The sequence below is a fragment of the Lathamus discolor genome, chromosome 6, assembly GCF_037157495.1.
Source record: "Lathamus discolor isolate bLatDis1 chromosome 6, bLatDis1.hap1, whole genome shotgun sequence".
NCBI classification, from domain to species: domain Eukaryota; kingdom Metazoa; phylum Chordata; class Aves; order Psittaciformes; family Psittacidae; genus Lathamus; species Lathamus discolor.
Genome location: NC_088889.1, coordinates 77716020 through 77737673, shown reverse-complemented (window position 1 = coordinate 77737673; position 21654 = coordinate 77716020). Strand labels below are relative to the sequence as shown.

Genomic DNA, 21654 nt, shown 5'->3' with positions numbered 1-21654 from the left:
CAGGTAATTTGATTCTGATAAAAACAGAATTCCCTATTTCAGCCTCAGCTAGTTACTCTGAGCAAGAAACCAAAGCCCTCTGAATGAGATCAGGCAATCAGACATGAAAAAATTCATAAATTCAGCAGACCTCATTTTTACTTTATTGTGAGAATATGATCATAGGAAACTTTCTCTTTGACAATGATATGGAGGAGATTCAACTACAAGATGCTTTTGTCCTGAATTTAAACCATATTCTCTTCATGGAACATTACTATTTTCTGTCAGTATTCTATTCTATGTTTCTTGAATACATGAAAGTAAGCACATTTTTTACCTTTAACCACAAACTCTGATTTTCCCTATCCAAAACTGATCAACATTTTGCACAAATCTAACTAAAAGTTTAAGCCTAGTCCTGAATCCTCTCACAAGACAGCAGAAATAAAGAATCAAAGGGGAAGAAATCCAACTCATACTATGTGTCTCCTTTCTCCAACTCAAATTTCATGTAATTCTTCAAAAAAAGCAGTCCCCCCATATCCTCTCCTATAAAAAGAAATATCATTGTACATTTTCCTCACTAAACAACACTTAAGTGAATTAAACTTATCATCCCTCTTTAAATAAGCCCAGACACATCCACTTCAAAATTATTTGATCTTCTGCAAAAGAAAAAAAACCCATACACCCCTGTTTTCATTGAACAGACCAACAAAAAAGTTTCACAAACACATCCCCATTTGTCAACTGGATATTAGTACATGCTTCTTCATTTGCATTTGCAAATAAAAGGACATCAGACCTGGGGCAGGGTTTGGTGGGTGGGGGGAATGTTCCTCAACAGAACAGTTATCACTGACTTACTATACCAAGACAAACATTGATCACAGCTGCCACCTGACAAGAAAGTGGGACAGATAAGGATTCTAAAATGTCCTGAAGGAACTGCATAACTGACACAATTACCATTCAGCCAAGCACCAGCTGCAGGCTGTTTAAAGGGACATTTATCACAAAATGTAACAATGGACAGTATCACTTTCAGCAATTCTAAAATTGCCTAGAAGAAGTAAGAGGAAAAATAATCCCAAGCCCTCAGATGCTTAATCCTATTGTATAGCTATGCTAAACGGATGCCTACACAGAAAACCAGCAGCCATAACTACAGAGGGTTTCATTTTTTTAATGACCTGCAGCTCAGACGACACATGTAACACTGGGACCATTTTATCCCCAAAAATCATAGAAATAAGCCAACAAACGGTAAGTTTTTAGCAAATATTTACTTACCATCTTCCATGTCTTCTTCAGTGTTGTTATGCCCATCAGCCATTGCTACATTCCCGTTAATGACAGGATTTTGAGTAATTCTTGGAGGATCATCTGTATCTCCAGCTAAAACAGAAGAAAACCCCAAAAAGTAACAATTAATCAGCTACACTAACATTTCTGTTTCAGGCAGTGCTTATCAGACATGCAAATGGCATATTTTAGTGCAAAACAGCACACACAAAACAGTGGTACTAATATCCATCTAACCATAAAATTCCTCGAATAGGTAAGTAATTACGGATGAAGCAAAAAGTCCACATTAATGTGGAATACACATACAAAGAACAGAAATCTATTCTGAAGTCTCCAAATTGTCTTACAGTCAGCATCTTATCATCAAGTCTCATTAAATAAAAACAAACTCTTAAATTACTTTTTCTGGAGTTCCACATTTTTATAGAGGTACAAATTTCAAATAGGAGACTTTCTAAATTGACTATTTATTTTAAGACATCTTTGGTGTTACTTTAAAAACAAACAAGCAACCTAAACATTTAATCAAATGTAACAATAAGATTTAAATTTTACTTGCGCAAAACTGTAAAGGAAATCCTTTACTATCAGGAACATTTCAGAGGTAACATTTTCCAGTTTCTAGCCATCACTACTATGAAGTTTTGCTCCAATAACTGTTTAAAATATATGTAAACACCACTGAAGAGATGGAAACAACTCCATGAAATAAGCCCCCATGATTTTAACGATACATTGCTTCAACTGAACAAGCATCTTCCTGATTTATCCAACAACGAAGAACACCACCTCCTATTGCTGTGCACCAAAAGCTGATGGCTCATTTCAGCATAACTGCGGGGAAATGGATATATTCTTGAATAAACTGTTTTTCATAATCAAATTGTAAAACCTATAATCTCTTGCAATCACCCAAAGGACAAGCACACGCTAAAATACATTCTCTGATAAGTTTCTCTTAAGTATACCAGTCCTGCTATTAACTTGCATATTCCGCTACACCACACCACACCAACCCCACCCCATGCCCAGCCACCGGTGTCTGTAACTAAGAACGATTTTATACACAAAAGCTACACACGAGTTACTGGCTGTGTGGGTCATCAGGGCCGCAGGTAACCTTCTCCTTCAGAAGTTAACTGTTCCAGAGGAAACACCAAGAGTTCTGCCAACAGAAGCCTGGTCACGATGCTGCCCCTGCCTGTCAGCACCCTGGACAGGGCCACCCCCCCACCCGTATCCATGCTCCTGCCTGCAGGCCATCGGTGACGGCAGCGATCCCTTTCCAAAGCTAAGGAACTAAGGCCAAAGCCATTGTAAGCCACACAAGAACCAAAGCAGGATCAGTTGCATTTGCTTCACAGACCACCCTCTCCTCACAGCCATGATGAGGTGTGTGCAACAAGCTCTTGCAGCCTCATTCCAATTCACAGCACACAAGATACTTTCACAACCAGCATTCCTATTCTAATTATTTACTTTTCGAGTAAAACCACAGAACTAATAACCACTGCCCTGAGCGTGAACAGAAACAGATCAGGTTAGAGATTTACTTCTGGATTAGAGCTACAAGAGATCACGCACTTAATGCTCAAACACAGCTTTTCAAAAGCTTCCCAGGATGCAGCAGATCCCACTAAGGCACCAGTGAAATGTCAATGCTGAAACACATTATGCAGCACCCGCAACAAATTGTGCGCCCTTCTTATTATGCGCACAAAAGTAAAACGAAGAATGCTTTGAAGTTTTGATTTTCTAATAAAAAGTTTTCCAGAAGATGAGCTCCTGAGCGATGCAGCTGCAGAAGCCACCCCCCCCCCCAGCAGCTCTCACAGCACCTGTAGAACAGCAACTTTAATAAACTTAAACCAAACATAACCGAATTACAACAAAATTAAGGGTGGGTGGAGGAACAGGTTTGAACTCCTGCAACTAAAGAACAGGAAAAGTGACAAGAGTATGAAGGAAAGATCCTTGTGGATCTCCACAGCTTGCCTTTTCCCTTGTTATCTTTGAACAGCAAGTTGACAGTCTAACAAGGAAGCTGTCCCCTGCGTCACTCCTGTCTGGGAGCATACAGCATGCCTACAGCAACCCAACAATTGCTTAGGCAAAACTAATACTAGGATTTTTTTTTTTTTTAATTAATTGCAAAGTTATCATCAATGCAACTCAGTATCTAGAAACAAAATGAAGCAAACACCTGAGGAATAGTCAGTTCTTCACTAAGACCTCATCCAAAATACTCCTTTTAACAGAGGATTTAAACACTGATACCATATTTTATGGGGAAAGCACTGTCCTTAACTAAGAAAATGAAGAGCTTTCTATGAGACACTGCTCTACATTCCCCAAAAGTACATGAATGGTGTTAGAAAGAGGAGGGGGAAAATGCCAAAGAGATCACAGCAGAAGCAATCAACTTACAAAACAAACAGAGGCAGCTTCTGAGAGATACTATTTAATGATAAGATAATCTTAATCATGATGTCAGAAAAATCAGCAGTGGCATACATGTGCTGACACATTTTGTAACAGCTTTCAGATACGGAACTCAGGCAACATTAGTGAGTACGGTGGCTTCTGTGAATAAGGAACATTTTTAACTTCTAATAGAATTCAACTATTACAGCAAATAATTTGCACGAGCAAAACAGTTCTTGTTTAACATTTTTTAGCAAGCAGGATGGCAAAGTTTATTTTCGACTTTAGCACTGACAACCAGCAATTTATGTTTTCTTCTCTGGTCCTTCACAGCTCATATGAAAGAACTGTCAAATCCTACCAAGAGTTAATTAAGAAACCTGTTTTCCTCTGCCTCAAGCAGAATGACGCCAAAGATTTATTCAAATTATACAATATAGGATTAAGAAAAACAAAACAAAACCCGTCCACATTGGCCAGAAAAACCTTCCTACCAAGCACAGCACTTCATACAGCACTGTCCTTAATGCAGCTTAAACCACCATGTGTCAACATCACCCCAGTCATGTCAGCCGTCAGTTCCAAGACCAGAATACCCAGTTTTAACCGTATCCCTGGTATAAAGATGCAGTGCATTAATCAAACAAAAGTTCACACAAATCACATAAATTAAGAAAGTATTACAACAAAGCATGAAGTGACCTTATGAATAAGGAATATTTTTAACTCTTTAAATACAGTACTGCAAAATATTAACTAAAAAATAGCTTTCAAATGCAGAATTTTAGACACTTGTCAGTGTTTGGTGAAGAGCACTGAAGTTGTTTTCTACCTCCCCAAAACGCAACACATACAACTTTGTAGATACTCTTCCATTACAAAAAGGAATCCAAGGCAACATGAAGTGATGACAATTTCCTCCAAAACGTTTAAGATTTATTGTTATATATAGTTTTCCATCCACCCCTTCCACTGAATTAAAAAACAAGCAATACAGCTTGAAGTGTTTAAAGGGGGTCTCTGCCATTTGGAGGTTAAGCCTTCCAAGAAGAGGCTTTAAGATATTAATGGTTTGAGCAAAGTGAGAGCATTCAGTTATTTACTGAAAGATCATGAATACTGAGATGAAATCTAGTCTAAAACTTAGCATGTATAATGGGAAAGAAAATAAGGCATGGCAATAGATTTGGGAAAGTTAGTAAGAAGTGTCAGTCACCTTACACAAAAGAAGCACTGGCTCACATATAAATAACTCTGCTAGTGCACACTTCACATCACTCATCAACTAAGTCTGTTGCCGAGGTGTTGAGATGAAAGCTTGAAAGCAAAATGGTTATTGCAACTGAAGCAAAGGGAGAAAGAAAAAAAAGACACGACAAAATTCTCTTGAACTACAATCTTGCCATGACCTTACAGAAAATACTAAAATAAAAATCTTGTTATGGACTATGACCTCAACATTATCATACTCAAATACACTGCTAAGTAATCAGAGCAAAACCAGCACCAATAATTGAAAGAGACTGTACTCAAAAAAAATCTGTTCAGATGGTTTAATAAGCTGGTTTAATAAGATGAACTCAATGTCACTGAAAGACCTACTGCTTTACTGTTCTACTGTTTACAGTAAGTTAAATGTACAGGGAAGGAATCTCAAAAAGTTAGCTATTTTTATTTTTCCTGTTAATGAGAAAGCAGAACAGATTTTTGTCAAGATCATGCGGCTTTTGACACAATGTGAGTGCTGTTACAAGAGAGGAGTACCACAGAATTTCATCTCTCCCCAAGTTACAGGCTACGCTGCTCAGCAGTACACACGCGCTTGCAGTCACATATGGACAAAAGCAACAGAATGACTTCACTATTGCAGCACTTAAATTACAGAACACTGCTACTACTTTAGCAATGATAACAGCAGCTCCTGACTTCACAGGTTTCAGTCATGCCTCATATCACACCAAGTATTCAAATTCTGAAACATAATGTTTGTCATTAGCTTTCGGATCTGGCAGCCACAGCGGAGAAACTGAAGCAGTCTCTCTAGTTGGTTATGAAACATCTCTCTTTCATTTTGAGGTTAAGGAGACCACAATGGAGGAGCAACAGTGATACCAAAACCCTGCTTACAATTATCATGTACAACTGCCTCACAATGGAAATCACTAGTCCTGAGGACTTTTTACATGTCACTACAGAGGGTTTGCACAGGCCTCTGTGCAGAGCTGCCACAGCAACCCCAGAAACAGTGAGGGAGTTGCACTAAAGATTAGCAGGCATTGTAAGGCTGAAGAGAAGTCAGTCATTCACTGCTGCCTGCAGCGTGAAGACTTTGATGAACCAAAGTTCATATCCAGGACTCTGCGTTTAGGGGAGGAAAGCTGAAAGCACACAAGTTTCTCCTCTGCTGCTGGGCTAAATGCACGTTCAAAATCAAAGCCTTTATAAAAGATAAAAAGGGCATTTTAATACTTTTTGTTTAAAAATAAATAGAACAGTATGTACAGATATGATAAATTGGAAGGTGTGAATTATGGTGGATAAGTGAAGCTACAGTGAACACTAAGAAAAGGGACCCACTGAGCAAAAATGTAAGATGGTACGAGATAAGAATGAAGTCTGGCAATGTAAATCTCACTGAAAAATGAGTAGTCAGTCTTGTAGCAGTCAAATTACATCAGCATCAAAGGATATCTATTGCACGCTTAACATATAGTCCAGGTCCAGCTTTGCACCTCAGTGTCAGAACCCACTGGACCACTTGAGAGCGGAGGAACCTGTAAGGATACACAGGCAGCCCCACTGAGCCGCTCATCTGCAGCTCTTTAACTGCCTAATTCCTCTTCAGCTATGAAACATACGATCACATCTTAAAGAGTTTAAAACTTAGGTATTTTTAAAAGCATCGGTATCTTAAATACATCAAACAAGCCTCTAAAAGTTTACAGTTTCTTAAAAAGAGTTTTCAACCTAGACATTTTTAAGTACATCAATATTTTAAATACATCAAATAAACATCTAGAAGTTTTACTACTTCAGTGCTGCACGTTTCAGAATATCAGTCTTGCATGGATAACACCACACAAGTGGAAAAAAAAAATAAACTCCAAAATTGCTGGAAATTATAATGAAAAATCATTCAGTAATTTCAAGCATTATATTAAATATAACCTCTTTTTCCACCAAATTGATCTTTGCTATTTCAACTACTGGGCAGCATATAAAAATATGTACTTGAAAAATTCCTGAAGTAGTAAATTCAGTGCTTTCTGAAGCAGCTACTGAACTGTGGTGGTGCAGATAGGACACTGATGAGACTTGTTCAGAATGCCTTAAAGCAATAATATTACTTCTTGAAAGCAAACAGAAAACTTAGAATAACATGAAGAAGGTGAAGAATAAATATCTGCGTTTAACCGGGAAAGGCAATGAGAACCGGTAACTTCACAACTCCCTGTAGCAGACTCCCCAGACCATGCCTGTAAGTGATCTACAGTTACTCTATTGAACCAGCAGCAGTGGTTTTTAGCAGCTCACAGGAAAACCTGTGGCCTCCAGGAACTTGCTTCTGCAGAAGTCTGGAAACCATTGCTAGAAAAGCCAGATAATAAGCATTACTCTCAGGAGACAGGTCTCCTGATAAAATAAATTAAATTTTAAAAAATAAAATAAAATAAATATTAATAATAATAAACCCCAATACAAAAACCCAAAAGAACCCAAAACCAAACAAAAAACACCCAACCCCAAACCAAAGCACTTCCACTTGCTCTGGAAGAACTTGGCCTTTCACAAGTAAGAGGAACTACTTGGCCTGTGATCCCTACCTGCAGTTACAGTACAAACACCACTTACGCACAAAGGGACTCAGGAGAAAAGGAATCAAATTAGAAGTGTTCTACACAGTTTCATTTTGCCAAGACAGTCCTAGGTTGCTGTAATGAAATTCTGAACTGATTTCTGTAGTGTGGCTGCCTTTCAAAAGGCATCCAAAAGTAAAGCAATCCATCTCAAAGATTTTTAAAGGATGAAACAGTAACAGAAACAGGGATTCATTTGGCCAGTAGGATGGGGGAAGGGGAAATGGAAGTACTGATGTCAAGGTGTAGGTAACCTCTGCCACACGTGTTTCCACGGCTTATAAAAAAATCATGTAATATACCTTTACAGCTAGAACTTAATCCTCAGATCAGCAAAAGGGTGGGTAATTCGCTTTTGTTTCATTTATTATTTTTCTTCCTTCACAGTTTATTATGCTTTCATTACTTGATCTGGTGTCAAAAGGTGTATCTCGCAATGTAAACCTCTAGACAAGAAAGCTACGAAGGACAATGACAAAGGCTTAAGGGGAAAAGGCTTCTACAGAAGTATCAGGAGGCAAAAGGCAAGTTTACAGATTAAGGGAGAAAGGTGTTATGAGCAGAAGAAGTGAGATGATTTGTAGCTAAGGAGACAAGATTTAAAAGTTTTCAATGCTTTCAAAGTTTTCCTTAGCAAATTTAGGAAGGAAGAAAAAAAAATATTGCAGAAATGACATTTATTTACTAGAGAGCAAGTATCCAATATCAGGTCTTAAAAAAAAAAGGAAAAAAAAAAGCAAAAGCCAGAAAAGAAATAGCATTATACAGAAGTCTTTTGCCCTCTAATTGCCACCTGAAAGAATTACTGCGTTCTTGACTGTGAACTGCAAATCCCCCCCAGGAGGAGATGATGCTACGCAAGACAGTAAATAAAGAAGGAAACATTGCTGGGATTGGACGGCTTCCTGCGAGCAGACTCATCATCTCTGCCATGTCTACAAAACATGTAGCAATGACTGGACACAGTAATGCTGCAGCCACCACTTATTATAGAGATCAATCATTATATTGCTGTTGCCTTGTGTTCCTATCATTATGTCTGCCTGTCCAAAGGCAACATGTCGACAAAACACAGGCTGGCCTCACTGGTTTCAAATTGTGCCTGCTTACCTAATGAGTAATTGAAAATAAAGTTATTAATAGGTTACATGACTGTTCTTGGATAAAACAAAGTTATTACTCTAATAAGCTCCTGAACACTGAACACCATGCACGAAAGATACCAGTCTGTAAGGCAAATCGTATCTGAAACATCATCCTACTGAGTTAATCTTTATGTGAAAAGGGAGGTACAATGTAACCTTGTTGATAGAAAACCAGCTGAGAACAAATAACCCACACAGAAGTAGATATTGCTCTACAAACTAGGTAATTTGCTGCAACAACTTATGTATCTGCTTATCTGTGTCTGATGGCACTTTACAAAACAAAATTTTAAGTCTTAAAAAAAGCAATTAACGTCTTATAGACATGCATAAAGCATTTAAAGTATTATCAGTGCGACTACTCAGTGGACCAAAAACTGCTATTTAAGAAGTCACCCTGAAGAATTTACTAAAACAAACAGTGACTACATTAATGCCTCCTTTCAGCAGTTTAACTCATTGCTTTATGAATAATTCAGTGTCAAATGAAAGACTGCATGAACCAGAGTTCAGTTTGGACACTAACAACACACCTACCATTATCCAGCGTATTTACAACTTCATGCTCTTGCTGAAGGAGTTTGTACAGCCTTTAAGAACTTTTTCATATACTTTTTAAGCTTCAGGTGTTTAATAACTTGGGCTAGACAGCAGCACCAGCATGAGCTTTTCTTCAGTACAGTGATGTTATTTACTAGAAAGACACCAACCTGCCTGCATCAGACACAAACCTGGCTTTACCCATTCTTCAGTGCCACAACCCCTCCTTTGCAGTCATCACGGTAAGAGGTCTGCTGAAAAACGTTTCATAGGTCCTTTTCTTAGACTGATGAGCTGTCTTAGCTTAGGTTGCAGTTCTAGAAAACTATAAGACCAGGAGGAAAGGAAGAAAGACTGCTTCTAGTTCCCATGTAATACCCAAAACCCAGTAACTAGAACAGCTGACAAGACAAATTATTTCCTTCCACAATAAGGAAAAGCTGAAACATCAGAAGTGTCAGGACCCATTATGGCAACAGCTACGGGACTTGCATTACCTTCTCTTTGCTGTATCTAGAGCAGCAAGGCTACAAAAGCAACTACCCAAACTCGTCACATCTTGTCTCCGTGCATTCCAGAGATGGTAGTTTGATTACATTTTTGCTGAAGAGAAGGCACTCGGTCCCAGCCTACTGAACACACCCTAAACAATGTGCTTTTCCAGTATCACACCCCTCTTTATATTTTACTGCTTTACTGAGTAATGGATTTATCTCTTGCAACAACAAACGCTAAGATCTTCGGCAATCATCACTAGAAAGGATGAAAAACTACTCAAATTAAAATGAACTTCTGACACAGGGAAGAAAAGGATATACTTGCAACGGGAGCCAGGGCATTCCAAGCATCACAGTGCATTTCCGTTTGTACATGATACTATACTCAGCATGCTATAGCACTTGGCATTTTTTTAAAAAGACAACTACATAGCAATTAAAATGAGTTTATTTGGATAGTAATATGAGCACCTTATGGCATCGATGATTATGCTCCTTTCCTTGTTAAAGTACAGAAAAGCAAACACCTTTCACCACCTGGACCAGCATAACTTTTAGGGGTCTGTCAGCTACATACACTTTCAGAACTACTTTCTGTATCACTGTGGATGAGTAAGTTAGACCATTGTGTCAGAAAGTTTTGGGGTATATCTCTTAAAGCAAATACAGTAACTGAATGCTTGTTACATACTTTGGCAGCACAAGGTTTTTCACCTTTGACAGCAATATAAAATGTTGCCTTACATGGTTTTGTATGATTACATATACCACTTGCCCAAACTAGCTATGAATGCAGACTGATTCTAAGTACTTTGTCATAAAGTTAAAATCTTATTTGCCTTTATTTCAGATTCTGAAATTCTGTTTGAGAATGGATTGATGCTAATGGCTCACTCCTAAACTCAGTCTAAACTCATGCTGAGCTCTGCTCACACTAGCAGCAGCACAGAAAGCTAGCAGGAACGCATTAAAATATTTTTTCCTAATTCTGATAGGATTTTTTTTTTACTGATGAAACACTGTTGATCTGTCCAAGTCAGAGTTTGAATGCAAAAATAATTTCCTAACAGAGAACAACAATGGATAATGATACGGATTTTGCACTGCAATAGATTTTAGACATGAGCAGGAAAAAAAACAAGCCAAAACATCTTTTAGCCTCATGCCTTAAATAGGACAGCTGGCATATGTAATTATACACACCTACATAAGGCAACATTTTATATTGCTGTCAAAGGTGTAAAATGTAACAAGCATTCAGTTACTGAGCTACAGAAACTGCAATGGGAACATCAGAGACCTCATACCTAACCTCTAACATCTTCAACATTTCTTCCTGTTATCTTCAATGTCCTCCTTTATCACTGGAGATTTGCTAACACTGATCTTGTTTTCCTTATGCTTTCTGCTGTGCAGAGAAATGGACAGATCCATAAAGCAGGTTCATAGGAATCTGACTTGGTGGTTACAGGTAGCTAGTAGTTCTAAGGCTAGGCTTTTGTGAGAAGAAAAAGCTATCACATCAGATTCAGGGCAGTAACTTCAAAAACTGTTACACCATTGTGATAAATCAAACAAGCAGAGTTAATGATATTTCCTTCTCATTTGACAATACAAACAAGCTTAAATCCAGGCTTCTCTGCTGAATAGTAAGAGTCCAAATATACTCACAAGAAATTATTCCTTTTAGGATAACTATGCAACTACAAAACCTGTTTTAAAGATGACTGTTATAGCAAAGCAGCATCAAAACACAAGCCAAATCATCAGCAAACTGGATCTGGTAGACCTAAGGCAAATCCACAGCAATGTAAAACTGGCTGTGGGTACACAGACAGTGGTGAACCGTGCCGTGCCATGCCATGCCACATGATGCACACACTGCTCAGCTGGGATGCACAGCTGGAAGACTGTGGCACTTCCAAAGCAGTGTCTGACCAAATTGTTCTTGAAGGAGTGCTTCTATAAAGAACTACTATGGGCTCTAACTAGCACAGCATGCTGGATAATTAACATGGAAGCAGAAACATACTATTTATAAAGGAGAACTGTCAATAAAGCCTGCCACATATGCTGGTTTGGCTTCATATAACACAGAAACAGGTTAAGAATGAGGACAGAGAAAACAGACCAGATATATTCACTTCTGAGAAAAGGTAACTAAAAGGGGTGGGGGTTACAGGATACACCAGACAAATATCCTGAATAACACGGAGGTGGGAGATGGGGAAAACAACCAATCAATAAAAACCACACCAGAGAACAACATTACTACTTCAAATACACAAGGCATTACATGAAATTGCCAGAATGTGAATTTAAAGGACACAAACTGCTTTTTCATGCTGCACCTGAAACTTCTGAAAGCTATGAAAACATTGTGTCTAAAGATGCTGTGCAGGCCAAGACACCTCCCCAGCTCCCTCTGGCTCAAAGGCAGCATCACTGGTGCTAAACAGGAGGTCCATCCACAAAGCACAGTATGCAGATCTGACACCAGCCAACAAAGGAAGAGCTGGCAGGCTGAAGTGAACAGGCACGGGGAGGGACACTGCTGCAGGGCACCCTCCCAGGTCCCCACCTCATGGCTTTAGGATTGCCTGATTCACGGATGGTGTCTCTGCATTTCAAAATGCCCCCACTTTTCAAACCACAAGACACCACTAGTATTTACAACATCCCAGCCAAGAGTGTCACAATAACTATGTTATACAAAATAACTCTTTGTTTTCAACCTGCCCTCTGATGTCACACTCCATATTCTCCACATTTTACATTGCTTCTGTTTCACTTTCTTCTGCCACTTGTGCTTTCCAGACTTCAGCACACCTTCCCTCCCTTATCCAGACGGACACCTCCTAGCCTATGTAGTCGTTACTCCTACAGTGCCTGTTTGATAACTTTTACAATCTTTATTTTCCTTGTTGTAACTTCTTCTCCTATACCTTTTTTTTTTTTAAATGGAGGAGGAAAGCAAGGCTGTTAGCCAGGCTGCACTCAGTGCTCAAGATGCAGAAGCACAGTCACACAATGAACTTACACAAAGCATGCATTATTCCCCATTTGCTTCTGAAGGCAAAGCAATGAATGAAAGAAGAATCCATCAGGAGCAGTGAAAAGGCAAGGAGGAAGCCTGGCCAGGCCCAGACACCCTTAGGGGGAGCAGAGCAGGGAGGGGAACTCACCATACCCCCCCTGCCCTAACATTTAACATAAGCATGTGCTATAGACAGACCTCAAGAGGCAACACACCAGGTTAAATGATTTTTGCTCAATCCAGGACGGCTAACCTCATGCAAATATACAGGGTTTTTCCATAAGCAGCTTTTTAACATTCACACTGGAAAACCTGTTACCAGCTAACTTTAAAAAGAAATTTAAAAAAATAAATAAAAATCCAAGATTCCTGATAACACAGTTTTGTGCTATAAACTTCACTGCAGAAACACTACACACTTACACAAAAACGTTTAGCACTTTGTATTTAAACCAAGAGTGCACCCAAGCCATGCTTCCCTTCGAGTTGAAGACAGACCCAGTTGGTGAAAAGCATGCAGGTGATGTGGGGCAGGGAGTGGGACCAGCCCCAGGCTCCCCTCCACCCCTACACCCACAGCACTAGCTCCAGCTTCACCTCCCAGCCCAGCAGCTGGTGCTCCTGACACTCTCCTCCATGCACGAGGAACGGCCACTGCATGGCACATCAGTGGCCGCAGTACTGCGGCGCAGAGCTGAACTAATCAGCATGGGTCTGCCCAGTACCGGCAAGTCCTAACCTCATTTCGGGGTAACTTCTACACGTTTAGATTAGCTCTGGGGAGAACTACAGCAACAATTAAACCAGAGACTGGTGGTTTGGGTTTTTTTTGTCAAGTCTAATGTGTACTAATGCACACATGCAGATCCTGGTAACATAGAACATTCACTGTTTCCTCCCAGCGATACCAGGAGCACTGTTGGCAAAATCATTCTTTTCTCCTGAAACTGAGTTTTCACTATGCTTATTAACACATACATTTCAAGTGCCATGGTAAACTATGATTTTAAGAGATTCCTAGTACAAAAAAAAACCCACCCAAAATTATACACTTTGGGTTAATTTTACTATTTGTTTTCACTGTAATTAACAAGAAGTAATACAGCTTTCATCTAAAATTAACAACTGTGGAATGAGCAAACCAAAACCATTCCTTTTTCAAATGGGATGTTTTACAATGAGCTGGACAAAAAAACCCTCCTTTTTCATTCTCTAAGACAGAGCTTTCCATTCTTCACAAGTTTCCCAAATTCCTGAAAAAACCTGTCCCTGGAGTTTTTGAGGTTGTTACTTCATAAGCTCAATTCTCCAGCCTCATCTGTTAGCATTGTTCCATGCTGCACGAAAACCTCACTGAGCTAAAGAGGACAAGCAGAGAAGGACTGTATCTGGGAGCAGTGCCTGGGCAAGACAGTGGGCTCTGTGATGATGCCCCAGGGAGCTGGGGCTGTGGGGTGATTTACCCCATCCTGCTCCCATTTGGCACAGGAAGCCCCTTCCCTACATCACAAGTGTCCCCATTTTGACCAGTCTCCACAGAGATTTTGGGGCTTGGACAATCCTGAGAAACCACAGCCATTACTGGCCAGCCTTAATCCCCTGAATCATCTGCCAGGTGGCTACTCTGCCTTCTACTTTGCAGCATAAGCACTACCAATCACTGACATTATTTACAAAGTCTTAACAGAGGAATGAACCAAGAGACTTCCTCAGCCTTTACAACAGAAACACTAGGTCCCAAAGCAGTTCGGGCTTTTTTCAGCCTTCACCTTCAGATCAGATTTAACTTTTATTTTCCCTTCCCATTCTGACAGCAACCTTTCTACCCCCAGATGCTAATGCAAGAAAGTAACAACTTGGGCTCTGAGGAAGAGCTTACTATTGTTGTAAAATGTTCTGAAGGTCAGCTTCTCTACTGCTTTGAAGACATAAGTTACTGTACTGCACTAAACTGTGCTAATTATTTAATACTGTCTACATGGAGAACAACTTTTTTCAAACATATAGCACAGCTGAAAAACGGTTTTATATAGAAAACACAGAATCTCAGGCTTTAGCTTCCATCATTTACTGAGGAAGTACTAAAACAATAGGGAATGGGAATTTTGTAATCCTCAGTTAAGCTCCACTGACAATTTTATCACTTTTTGGTCAGCAATTTTAAGTCACTTTTTTTTTTTCTTGAATGAAAACTTCTAAGAAGTGACAAAAAAAAAATAAAAACCCCACCAACCTCTTTCTGTTTAAGTATTATTCACTGTTAAATAGCCAGCCAGTCGTTCTGGTGCCAAAAAGGCTGCCATGGAACCATGAAGCCATCGAACCATACAGCCAAGTCCACATATTGGCTAAGAAAATGCAATCAGAAATGAATCACAGAATCAACCAGGTTGGAAAAGACCTTTAAAACCATCAAGTCCAACCATTACTCCAGCACTGCCAACTCCACCACTAAACCTCTTCTCCAGTCTAAACAACCCCAGTTCCCTCAGCCATTCTTCATCAGACTTGTGCTCCAGACCCTTCACCAAAGAAAACAATATACATCCAAAAAAGGGGCACAACCATACCCACACTTTGAGCTTAAATCCGAATACAAACGCACTGAAATCAATGAGGCAAAGCAATTACTGCATCCTCTTTCACATCAGTTGAGTACAGCTAAATTCAGATCTCCAAAATAAAGCTACTTGGAATACAAACAAGAATAATAAGAAAAAATACAACCTACTGATAAATACTGGAACACCTGTAAAGCAGCAATCATTTTTACAGCTGTTCTTTATCAGACAGAGCTTGAGCCACATACATCATATGGCAAGACGTGCAGCTGCAGACTTCAAAACTATGTGGTTTTATGCAAATCACACAAACAACTATTTTAGAAACATGAATTGAGACACATACTCAAGAAATAAGACCCTGCACGTATATAATTTAGATTTTGTCTTGCAGTGCAACCAGGTGGCTGAAGGGTGGAGCAATGATGCTCCCAATGAAGTTTATTTTAGATGCTGGGGCTCTCACATATTTCAGTACTTCTCATTAATGCCCTGATGTGTCACCACCCCAAGTAACCACCCAAATTACTTCTTCCATGAAAAGGGAGACCAAAGTTGTCCAAAATTCTTTCTTCTTCAGAAAGGCAGTCACCTCACACGTGGCAGCAGTTATAACTAGTATATTTCTGTGCAAACATACATTCTTAAGAGGAAAGTTGTACTTCACTACTCACATGTTTGTTGTGTATGGACTTGTACTTTCTTATTATGTATCACATTTTATTTTTGTGTTTCATAAGCCAAATCCTCAGACAGTATTTCAATAGCTTTTTGGTAGACTATCCTTAGAGGATAAAAGCAACAAACCAGACCTGAAAATGTGTTTTACAACAGCTGACTACTGTGTATCACTCAGTGAATTCCATCTTATGCTCTGCAGCAGACCCTCATTCTACAAATACATACCCAATCTTAATACCCTATTCTTTCTGGCAAATCTTCCCAGCTACTTCTATTTTCACTCCATTGCTAGCACCACTCATCTGAAGCAAATTTTGAGGACTTCCAAAATTAATACTGCCTTCCTGCTTTGCCTCTGGCTGGAAGCTGGTATAAACATAACCACCGAATTAAGCTGTATCTCTGATTCCTTACTCTATTGATGATGAATGATTCTTCCTTTGTCTCAGGAAAACTTTAAATCCATTAAGTTTTCTCCCCACCCTTTATTCTTCTCTTCAATAATGCAGCATTTGTTGACTGTGTCATCATCAGCCACTACACACACACACACACACAGCTGGGACAGAAACCCTTACTACTCAATACTTCTTTTGCTCTACTTAGCCCATTTACATGCTCTCAGTGTTTTGAGTATACCCCTGGAGCACATAAAAGCAGATTTTTTTTTTGTCAGTCCTCCCCACTACTGGATCCTCATCTCATTTCCTGTCTTTCTTCAACTACTTTTCCATGCTAACAGTTCTTGGAGGGGATGAGCATGAGACAGTGCACAGCAGTGGATCACAGAGAAGAGAGAAACATCCAAACATAGAGGTACACCACAAGCTGTCTTACTAGTATGCAATTCCTTTGTGCTTCCTCAGCTCCAGACCTATTCCACCAAAAATCTCACTAAGAAATAGAAGTATAAACAAAACAACCAAAAAAATAACTATAAGTATCTGCAACCAGAGTGCACTATTTGAAGGTTTCTCATCTAAAAGTCCCTGTTTTTTTAATACCTAAAACTGACAGAACTGAAGCAGAGCTCCAATTTAATTGTGATTACAGTCAGGTCTGACCCAATCCTGAAATGAACTCCAGATGTTAACTGGTCAAAGTCAGAATAAGACCAGAATTTAAGAATTACTACAGACAGTAATAACTTAACTGCAACTGTTACTTATGCAGGAATACCTTTCCCCTTCTGAAAGGGGAAAACTTTCTTTCAGAAAAGAAGGAAGAGACATGCCATACCTTTATAATAAAGAATAATAAGAGATACAAAAGCCAACAAACCCAAAGACAAAACAGATTGGGACTGAATAGCTATTTTGCTGATGGTTAGCAGATAGGAGAAGCTGCAGTCTGGGACACAGCACTCAGACTAGAAAAAGAACCGAACCAACCCTTTGATACAATATTCAGTTATTTCACCTACAAAACCCAGGTGCCTACAAGTAAATGGCAATGCGTTATGTTTATTGGGGTGGTAACACAACACTGGCATACTTTTAACAGCTAAGCTATACAAAAGGTAATTTATCTGTGCACATGTAACAAGAGAGCCTTTACCTGTTTAAGCTTGTTCACAGGCCCCATCAGACACAATACACTGTCTAGAGTTTTACCTAGCAGATATTCTATGTCTCCATTACATCCTTTGACCATAAAAATGTTAAAAGAAAGAAATAAACATACACACGGTTTGATTTGCTCTAATTCATATGGCCAAATCCAGGTATTTTAATGTCCCTGTGGATGTTTTACTCTTGATGCATTTTCAGCACACTTTTTAGGATCAAAGAAACCCCACAAGACCAAAGAGACCCAGAGAGAGAAGCAGTAGGGTGAGCAGATGTCTGTCTCACTTTGGCTTGGACAGTATGGGTAAACAAGAGACTCCACTAAACATCCAGATGATAATCTGTGGGATGCTAGAGATCTCTGGGATTTTATTTGAGAACTTCTATAAGGCTGTAGGATCTCCCCATACTCCCTTTCTCAAGGCAATGCCCTGGGATTTAACCCATGTGCATGACAAGAGAGAGGAAGCCCATCGCAGGGACCGAACTGCACACACAGCACAAGTATCACACCCTCTGCTACTGGGTTGCACAAACCAAGCCAAAACCCAAGTTCCTTCACTATACAAACCACTGCAAATGCTACCCTCTCTTCTTTGAAAATTAAAATATTTGCTTCAAAGTGTTGAGACAGAATAAATGATCCCAGAACAAAGAGAAACACCTCCAAATGTATCTTACAGGCACCCAGTTCTGACTTTTACTATGATTCTGCAATCATACTTGCCTAATTGATGCAGTGTTCACAAAGTTGGGGCGGGGGAGAGGAATTATTTCCATTATTTTCTGCAAATGCTATTAGCAACCAACTCCATCAATTCCACAAGCTAACAGAAAGGCTATAAATGTAAGAATTAATGCCAAGAGTGCTTATTCTTATCACTTAATATAATCCAGCATTCTTGATGTCTGAGCATGCTTCAAGTCTCTGCAACCTTCACTCTCTGGCACAGCAATTCTGAACTGTACAGGGAACATCCACTTGAATGCCAAGCTCCAGCTAGTGGGAAAAAGGAAGGGTTATTCCAGATCCACCAGTAAATGGACCCCCTTATCCATCTGCACACATGTAAACTAAAACTCAAGATACTGGTGCCCACAGTGCTCCATCAGGATTATGGCATCCCTCCACAGTCGAAGTTAAGAACCTGCACTAAATTACAAACTCCTGTTACATGATGGCATTGCCTGTGCTGCACTAATTACATGTTACAACTACTGCTCCTGAGACAGTTTTATAGTTTTGTATTTTATTTTGTTTATATTTTTAATATTTTTATTTATTTATATTTTCCCTATTTTTTAATGGACAAATATTAAATATTTTTTAGAAGAATGGCATTTTGAGCATTAAAAAGCCTGCTTGGCTGCACAGTGCACTGCTGCTCTAAACTTTTCACAGTGATAACATGCATTCCAATACAGCTCCAACAATTTAACTCTGATCCTTATATTTAATTATTGTTTCTTGAAAAACACATCTGAAAGAACTGGTGGAGCTCTGTGGAAAGGAGAAGGTATTTCTCACCACTATAGTTGGCACATCTAGAGATATTTGTATTTTCTCCTAAATCGTACAACACAGCAAGTAGTAAAACAGTCTGGGTAGGCCAAACCCCACATTATTCAGGCATGCTCAGGTATGGAACTACCATTAAAATATCATTATAAAATTGCTTTTGCTACTGATGAATATCACAAGGACAGTCCAAATTTCTCTGCAGACCCAGGAGGCAGCTGCATACATTCAATCATGACACAAGTTACAGAGTCCAGTGAGTGACTTTACATGGGAGAGAAATATGGTAGGGGGGTGAGGAAAGCATTCCAACTCTCAGAAAATTCATGCCGATCTCAATCAGCTATACAGCTATCTCTTGAATGTAAGCTGAACTTCTGAAGTTAACAGACACCAGTAGAAACCCTGTGTTATCCACCCGAGCGCTTGCCACCACTCCTTGCCTGGCAGGCAGTTAACATACCATCTTCTCCCTGGCTGCAAGGGAAAAGCAACAGATACCCCTCTCCAGCCGCTTCTTTGCTCAAGTCCAAAGGCAACCAAAGCCTTCTCAGCTGCCCACTTCTCCAGGTGCCCTACTGAACCAGACCAGTAGGTAGGGCAAAATTATTATTTTGGAAGCAGCAACCTATTTTCAAAGCTTATTCTCCCAAGGTGCTTCTCCCCCTACCTCTGGTGCACCCTCACCTAGAAAACACAGGGCCATACCAGCTAGCTTCTGCCATCTCCCCAAGTCACCCACTAGGAGGTTGCTCCCTAAGAAAGAGCGCTGCCAGCAACAAGACGAACCCCCACTGGAGAAGCAGGTTTCCATCTTGCTAAATTAATTAATAACCCCTCCCCAAATTTGAGAGCATGATGTAGAAATCAAAAATGCAACACTACCACTGAGAATGGGTTTATAATACTGAGAGTTTAATGAGCTTCTCATAGCATGCAGCTGTCCGTATTTAGGGTAGAAATGACCTATAAATCAGTCAAGAACTCCACTTACTTAAAAAGGAATTCTTCAGAAAACACAAATATCTCTATTTACAAAGTTGCGTCCTGCCAAAATTTCAAATACTTTTACTGTACACCTTTCCTTTGATTTAACAAAGCATGCATCTGAGGTGGTTTACTGTGCATGTCAAGGTATATTAAAAATGAAAGATCAAAAATTAACATTAGCCCAGTTAATCTCTGCCAGTATTCTCCTCCAGCTACAGTAACTAGATCCTGTCTAGCATTAAGCCAGTCAGTACTGAGCCAGTTTTATATTCTTCAGTCTCATCTGTGAACATGATGCTAACAGCAATACCCATACTTTACGTTGAATTTAAAATTACCAAAATTTCATGCATCATCTTCGGCAAATTTCCCAGATTAGGAGGCAGATTAACTCTGAAAATTCTTTTAACAGACCTGCTAAAACCTTGTATGATCCAACCACATTCCAGAAACCAGCAGCTCCTGTTAAATTAGGACCATGACACTGGCAAGAGAGCTTGGCTGACAGAACAGCTGCAGTAAGCACCAACTCCAGGTCTGAATGTGACCTGGAAATTTTTATCACTGTGCTGAAAATATCAGAAGAAAAGCTAGTTTGGACAGGAAGCTAAACCCCCCACAAACACATTTAATTATGATTTGAGGTAACAGAGATTTTAATAGGTACATAAATCAGAAAACAGTAACCCACTTATTGCAGGTGAGAAAGCAGGAAAGCTTCAGATATATCTCCAAGTTGGAAAATGCAAGAGACTACATTTTCAGCTATAAGGAATACCCTTGTGGTTAAAAAAAAAAAAAGCAACAGAAGTGAAGACATTCAGAAGCAGACCTGCAATGGGAACAAGTTCATCCCCAGAAGTGGTCTGCAGCTGAACAGCATTCAGTTTTTACAACAGTAAAACCTAGAGCTCTGTAAGCTTGGATAGCATCCTTGGAACTCTGCTATAGCCCTGTCCCCTAATGCAGCTCTTGGGGGAGACAGACCCAAGTGTCAAATAAAGGGTCTTGGGAAAGTTTAAAAAACATTAAGAAGTTAGAGAAGTTATTAATGGCTTCAGAGTTTCTTCTCCCTCCTGCCTCCTCAGCTAAGCTGACCCACTTGTTCGCAGGGCCAAACAATAAAGCAGACCAGTGAACTGAGCTGGGTTAAAAATAAACCCAAAATAAGGAAGTTACTTTAAATTCAGATATCTTCATTCATCTTGTTTACCATGTGCTCCCACACAACGGTGTCAGTGCAAGTGAGGAGGCAATTGGGAGGTGCAGAGGTCAAAAAACCCTGTTCTAGAAGATACCTCTTCTGGGTAGCAGCGTTAAGAGTCAGACACAAACTCTACTCCCCGCTCCCAGGAGCATATAAGAGTCATATGATATAATTAAGTCTGGTGTCCAGACCAAAATCCAGGACCTTCCCTGCAGCTCTGGCTCAACTTTGGGTTAGACTCCCTTCTCTGCAGGCACTATTCTCAGCTGATTGCTGCACAGCACAGCCACCTGGCACCACACCAGTCCAGAGACACTCCTTGGATGTGGGAGGCATTT

The 21654-nt window shown here is 39.7% G+C and overlaps 1 protein-coding gene across 2 annotated transcripts in view; it reads right to left on the bottom strand.

The window, feature by feature from the left end:
- USP7 (ubiquitin specific peptidase 7) overlaps positions 1-21654 on the bottom strand; it is a 75398-nt gene that overhangs the window by 40816 nt on the left and 12928 nt on the right. For both annotated transcript variants that reach the window (XR_010613648.1, XM_065683917.1), the window contains exon 2: positions 1276-1380. Coding sequence is in view for 1 of the 2 variants with exons in the window: in XM_065683917.1 (XP_065539989.1) it covers positions 1276-1380 (105 nt within the window). In the remaining variant the exon portion in view is untranslated. The remainder of the gene's footprint in view (positions 1-1275; positions 1381-21654) is intronic.